This window comes from Vitis riparia, chromosome 7 (assembly GCF_004353265.1).
Source record: "Vitis riparia cultivar Riparia Gloire de Montpellier isolate 1030 chromosome 7, EGFV_Vit.rip_1.0, whole genome shotgun sequence".
Lineage (NCBI taxonomy): Eukaryota > Viridiplantae > Streptophyta > Magnoliopsida > Vitales > Vitaceae > Vitis > Vitis riparia.
The window spans coordinates 7,468,418-7,475,250 of record NC_048437.1 but is presented as its reverse complement, the minus strand read 5'-3'; the positions used below and the strand labels follow the sequence as shown (position 1 = coordinate 7,475,250).

The 6,833-nt window shown below is 37.4% G+C and overlaps 1 protein-coding gene across 1 annotated transcript; it reads left to right on the top strand.

Moving 5' to 3' along the window:
* Nucleotides 1-2,022: 2,022 nt before the first annotated feature.
* LOC117918291 (phospho-2-dehydro-3-deoxyheptonate aldolase 2, chloroplastic) lies at nt 2,023-6,393 on the top strand. Its single transcript, XM_034834815.1, has 5 exons — nt 2,023-2,661; nt 3,052-3,329; nt 3,623-3,899; nt 4,987-5,232; nt 5,790-6,393. Exons 1-5 carry the CDS (start codon nt 2,128-2,130, stop codon nt 6,051-6,053), a joined length of 1,599 nt encoding a protein of 532 aa, XP_034690706.1. The 5' UTR covers nt 2,023-2,127; the 3' UTR covers nt 6,054-6,393.
* The last annotated feature ends 440 nt before the right edge of the window (nt 6,394-6,833 follow it).

The window sequence follows — 6,833 nt, the reverse complement described above, 5'->3', positions numbered from 1 at the left end:
TTCTTGAAAATATTAGAACTTTGAAAGTATGTTTTGAATGCAGTTGAATTTAAAACTTGTACATCCATTTAGTATATCTCAATCTTAATTTTTCTGTGTATTATCTGAGTTTAAAATTGTATTAGGATTTTGTGAAATTATCTTTCTTTACTTCTATACCTTGTAAGGGTGCTTTGGAAACGTAATACAAAGAGAAGAGTTTGGAGACCTTGTTTTGAAAAGTATTGATATAAAGAGTGTTTAAAACCATAATTCAAGAGGGTGTTTAGAATTACAAGTCTAAGAAGATTGATTGAAATCATAATTTAATTGTAAAATTAAAAGACTTAGGTTGAAAGTCTTATTAATGGAACTCTAACCTTGTAATGCATTCACCCAAGCACCCACGACATTTGAGCATAAGAGAGTTAATGGATGCAACCAACCTCCTATCCATAGTTGTGAAAGGCGCGCCTAGGCTCGAGGCGGCGTGACGCCACCCTCCAGCGCCTTGCTTGAAGGCAGGCGACGCTCCTTCAAAAAAGGCGTCACGTAGGCGCGCAAGGCGTGACGCGGTCGCCTGACTCACCTCCGGCCAGATACGTCCTCCTTCTTCTTCTCCTTCTTTTCTTTAGTCGCCATCGGGTTATAGAGGGTTAGGGTTGAGAAGCCCTATTTTATATTTTTTATTTTGGTCCAAAACGACATTGTTTTAACCCTTTTTATTTTAAAAGGAACATGTCAAAACGACGTTGTTTTGGAACCTGTTCCTTTAAAAAGAAAAAAAAAAAAGAAAGGCCAAAACAACGCCGTTTTGGCCTTGTTTTCCTTTTTAGCCCCCTTTTTCTGGTATTTTTGAACCTAACACCACTCCCAATCGTGCCCTAGCCTCAGCCGTGCAATGGAGAAGTGAAGAAGAAAAAGAAGTTATGGAAAAATAGGAGAAAAATAGAGGAAAAATAGTCACGTAGCTTTCGGGACCTCATCATGTTGATTAAATTGAAGTTTTGGATGATATTTGATGATTTATGTGTTTAGGACAAATAAATGATTGTTAAATTTGATTATATTATATAAAATATATATATAAATTAGGGTGCACCTCATTTCACTAAAGCCCGCACCTTAGGTGCACCTTACGTCTCAGGTTCTAGGACTACTTTACGCCTTGGTGCGCTTTAAACCTTTTAAAACTATGCTCATTTCTGCCAACATATACAACATATGCTAATGACATAGAAGAATATTTCAAAATTTTAAAAATATTTTATGATATTTAGGTATTTTTAATGTTTAACTATCTATAACATAAATGAAAATAATTTGATGTTTTCAAAATTTCTTAAAAAAAAAAAAAACTAATGCAATTTAATTAGAAAATAAATACTAAATAAAGAAAATTTAAAAAGTACTGATTAAATATTATGTGTTTTGGGTATGTATTAAATTTTAATATCATAAAAATATATTGGATGAGTGAGCAGTGATGTGTCAAATAATAATTCATCAATTTTTAGAAGGATTAACGGTTGAAAATTATTTGTAAATTCAAAATAATTCAAGAGTTGTCAAATAAAAGTTACCCTTTAACTAAAATAGAATAATTCTAAATTTTAAAATTTACATTAAAATTATTTTTTCAATTATTAGAAATTTTATATTACATTTATAATAATTATTATTATTTTTAATAATAAAAAGCCGATCTAAACCCTCAACTAAACCTTGCAGTAATTGTAAAGCCAGCGGCTTCGCTTCGGCATCGGCTTTCAAAAATCAGCTCAGCTGCCACCAACAATTAGAAAAACAAAGGCTGCGTTTTGGTAGGTAATGAATCTACCAAGTGGCGCTAGGGGTTGGTGGGTATTAGAAAGTGCGAGAGTAGATCCATTTGTCCTCATGCTTCAACATATTTACGAAACTGCCATGCGTTCTTCCTGTCTACCTACCCCGGGCCTCGCTTTTTGACCATTTGGGAACCTACCGAACCGGTGTCTCGGTCTTCCTTAAACCCTATATAAACCCAATCAAAGCCAGCTTCTGTCTCCAGAGTCCAGAGTTCAGATCTCTATCTCCCCTCTTTCTCTCCTGTTTTTCTCTCTAGGATATTTATAAACCGAGCAGGAGCGAGAGGTGAGAGAAACAACAATGGCTCTCTCAAACGCCTCTACTCTGTCTTCAAAGTCGGTGCACCAAACTCATTCCCTCTTTTCTTCTCTATCCCACCAACCATCTTCTTCTCTCGTCCCCAGCAAGACCCACCTCAGATCCTTACACCCAATCTCCGCCGTCCACGCTGCGGAGCCCGCTAAGAACCCTGTGGTTGTCGATAAGCCTCCCAAGACGTCCTCGCCGTCGGTTCCGGCGGGTTCCGGGAAGTGGACGGTTGATAGCTGGAAGACAAAGAAAGCGCTGCAGCTGCCTGACTACCCAAATGAGAGTGAGTTGGAGTCTGTTCTCCAGACCCTCGAGGCGTTCCCGCCAATTGTATTCGCCGGTGAGGCGAGGAGTTTGGAGGAGCGGCTCGGTGACGCCGCCATGGGCAATGCCTTTCTTCTGCAAGGTGGTGATTGCGCGGAGAGTTTCAAGGAGTTTAGTGCTAATAACATTCGTGACACTTTCAGAATTATTCTCCAGATGGGTGCTGTTCTTATGTTTGGAGGTCAAGTGCCTGTGATTAAGGTTAGATCACTCTTGGGTTTTCAAATCATTGTCTTTTCTGATAATAATATTGCATTCAACTTCGATTTGTGTCGTGGACTTTAGATCTATTTCTTCTTTATGCTAGTCTGGAATTGATGTCAGGTGAATCACCTTTTCTATGAATTATTGAGTTTAAAGTGGAATATAATGATCATGGATTATAGGAGATGGAATAAATGAGTTGATTTTTTTTTTCTTCCAATTATTTATTTTTATATTTCTATCATAGATTATGAGATTGAATTGCAACTAGATGATTATCAATAATGAGTTTGATTATTTTAGGAATGGTTTCAAAATTATTGTCTTTTTCTGAGATAAAGTTGGAAAATTGGAGTGATTTGTGAATTGTTGGTTTGACTAATTTAGGTGGGAAGAATGGCGGGTCAATTTGCAAAGCCTAGGTCCGATCCATTTGAGGAGAAGAATGGAGTGAAGCTACCAAGTTACAAAGGAGACAATATAAATGGTGATGCATTTAATGAGAAGTCCAGAATCCCAGATCCTCAGAGGATGATAAGGGCTTATTGCCAAGCCGCTGCAACTCTTAACCTGCTAAGGGCCTTTGCCACTGGAGGTTATGCTGCAATGCAGAGAGTCACCCAGTGGAATCTTGATTTTGCCGAGCACAGCGAGCAGGGAGATAGGTAATTTGCTATTTTATTCAGGACCTAACTTGTCTAATATTTTTGAGTTGAAAGTAAAAAGGCATAAAATTGATATTGGGGATTTTCTATGAAATTCTGAAATGGTTTATTTTGGATAAATGATAACATTTTGCTTTAGGTTCACCCTCCCCCAGAAAGTGATACATTACCAAAATTTACACTCGAGTTGTGTTGCTGATTAGATTCAAGAACTGAACTTGTTGGAGCTTTGATTTGTGATGTTGGAACACTTCCGAAGTTTTGACATGTTTGTTGTTGCGATTGTTCAATAGGTACCAGGAACTGGCTCACCGAGTTGACGAGGCCTTAGGATTTATGTCTGCTGCTGGACTCACAGTTGACCACCCAATCATGACAACAACTGAATTCTGGACATCTCATGAATGCTTGCTTCTGCCTTATGAGCAATCACTTACTAGAAAGGATTCAACTTCTGGCCTTTACTATGATTGCTCTGCTCACATGCTATGGGTTGGCGAGCGTACCCGCCAACTGGATGGTGCTCATGTAGAATTCCTAAGAGGAGTTGCTAATCCCCTTGGCATCAAGGTTTCCATCTGCACTGCAAACTTTCTTATCCTTTTGATTAATGAAGCTACTATTACTTAAAGAATGAGTGTAGTGTAGACCTATTTTTATTCACCATCTTGTTGCATCATCCACTAATTTTCATGTGCATCACTTGAAACAATTATAGGTAAACTTAGTGGAAACATCACTTCTATTTTACAAGATTCTGTAAAATTATTTAAATTTCTTAAGCTATGCATTTTGATATTAAGCTTTTGCAACTCTTATTATTTCAGAATATTCTGTATTATTTAAAAAAATCTTGGAATCATTACACTTAATTACATAGTGATGGCTATTCATTTTTTTCTTTTTTTCCTTTTGACATACAATGCTTTCTCCCATTCAAGTTCATTCTTTCAGTTACATGATGCTGACACATGCTTTCTTTTTTCTTCTTGACATGCATTACTTCTTCCTTTCAAGTTCATTTTTTAATTTTCCCAATTTTATTTGTAATAAATTTCCTCAAATTTATCTCAAAAATAGTAAGTTTGGCTGCAAGCCAAGATGAACGCCCTCTAGTCTGATCTCGTTAGGCTAATGCTCTTATGTCACCTGTTATAGTACTAGGTCTCTCACAACTATGGTAAACAAGATTGGTCTTCAACCACAACTGAAAGATTCACATTTTACATGTCTTGGCTGTCTGATTTTGTTAGCATTACCTTTATCAGATCTCCAGAATTTGTAGGAAGTCCATACCCATTATTGGTACTGAATATAACTAATATGAATGGAGAAGTTGGTGTCTAACATGTGATTATTGCCTCGTTTTGTTGCTATAACATTCTTGGTTCAGTTGTGGTTTCATAGTTAGAAATTTGAACTTTTACTTGATGTCCATGAACAGTACTGAATGGATCCATTGTAGTCCTGAGTTGTTTGAAAATTACATTAACAATGAATTTCTTACTTGGAGTTTGTTTTTTTGTTTTTTTGATTTGTTGTAACTGTACAGGAAATAAGCTTACTTTATCTCTATGATGTCCAATGATCTGTTGACATTAATTTGATATGTACATTCTTGAGAAGTTGGGTAGCTAAAATGGAACTTGTTGTGCAGGTGAGCAATAAAATGGATCCAAATGAGCTAGTCAAACTCGTTGAAATCCTGAATCCTCATAACAAGCCAGGAAGAATCACAGTGATCTGCAGAATGGGAGCTGAGAACATGAGAGTCAAGCTTCCCCATTTGATCAGGGCTGTTCGTCAGGCAGGGCAAATTGTGACTTGGGTCTGTGATCCCATGCATGGAAACACCATCAAGGCACCCTGTGGACTAAAAACACGTCCTTTTGATGCAATTTTGGTAATTTTCTCTCTCACCAGCATTAAATTGGTTACCCAAAATTCCAGGTCCCTATAGTTAGAAGTCAATAGGAACTAGGCCTTTGGAAACCACATGGAAATGAAAATATACAATTTCTATCTCTACAACATAGGACCAAAGGCAGTCTTCAACCAACTGATTGAAATGCTAACAAGAAGCAAAATGATGTCTCTTATGAAGATTATGAATAACTTTGATAAAATGGGGACATATGAAAATTTCATGTAAAATGAACTAGAAATGTTATGACATCTAAAATTCCATACCTCTGGTAGGTGAACATTCTGAACATAAACAATCGCCCAAAGAAGGATAAGAGGTCTAGTATTAATAATTTTATGTCAAATCAATGTGGTAATTAATCTGCTGTGGTCCTGGTTAACTGGGCATGTATGCGTACAAAGTATTAAGAGTAAACTTCAGAGTGATGAGAATGGTACTTTAACTTAAATGAGTTTCCAAGAAATTGGATTCAAGTAGAATGTTTTTGTTATTCATGAGTTATATCTGGGTCTTGATAATGCTACTTTTTGCAGGCTGAGGTGCGAGCCTTCTTTGATGTGCATGAGCAAGAGGGAAGCCACCCTGGAGGAGTTCATCTAGAGATGACAGGCCAGAATGTGACAGAGTGCATTGGAGGGTCTAGGACAGTGACCTTTGATGATCTGAGCTCTCGCTACCACACCCATTGTGATCCTAGGCTCAATGCTTCACAATCTCTTGAGCTAGCATTTATCATTGCAGAGAGGCTTAGAAAGAGAAGGATGGGAACTCAACGTTTGCTTGCTTTAGGTCTGTAGACAACTGTCAGAGCACCCTGTCATTTCTGAATTACTGGAGATCTTGTATTTGGTAGGCAATAAATTCAGTAGTTGGCCTTCCTTAACCCTTGTGTTCCGGCCATCAATTACTGCTGTATTATAGTTTGGCAATTTCTTTTCATTTAATATTATGCTGATGCTGCATCCTGTGAATGGAAGCGGCAAAAGCAAAGCTGTTCTGGATTAGCCTATTGAATTTACTATCTATTAATATCTGGATCTGGGTTCATTCATGCATTTATGCATTTATGCGTGTATGTATTTTGAACAAGTTTGAAGAATGAAATAAAGGCAAAGGTCAGTGCGCCTGTTTCAGAGAGATGAAGAAGTGTGCATGGCTATTATGGTATTGTTTTTGGCTTTGCTTTGGGTCTGTCCGATTTATTGAAATGAGTCTCATCTAACCCCAGTTGGCACTTTCTGGCTAGTACGAGAATACTGATTTGGATTAACTCCAAAGAGTCAAATCTGAGTTTTGTGCCTCTGGAGAAGACAAGCATGAGGTGCAAAATGGTAGTGATGGAAACAAAGGAAAACGGGGGGCTCTACTATAACCTGTTCCTTTCTTTCCACAAGGCTCCCATGGAAAATGCAAATCCACAGGACCACGAGCTGATTTAATTTGCTTATGTTCCATTTTTAAGATGACGGGACAAAACGTGCAATGACCTTAAAGAACCTACTCCTTTGTTCTGAAAGTAAGAAAAGGAGTAGAAAAAAGAAAATACAGGCATTGAATCCCAATAAAATTTGGATGTT

What these genes read in the sequence shown, in the direction of transcription:
- LOC117918291 (XM_034834815.1), top strand. Translation starts at nt 2,128, where the DNA reads ATGGCTCTCTCAAACGCCTCTACTCTGTCTTCAAAGTCGGTGCACCAA. An exon ending in GTCAAGTGCCTGTGATTAAG is followed by an intron (nt 2,662 to 3,051) that starts GTTAGATCACTC and finishes TGACTAATTTAG; the next exon opens with GTGGGAAGAATGGCGGGTCA. An exon ending in CACAGCGAGCAGGGAGATAG is followed by an intron (nt 3,330 to 3,622) that starts GTAATTTGCTAT and finishes ATTGTTCAATAG; the next exon opens with GTACCAGGAACTGGCTCACC.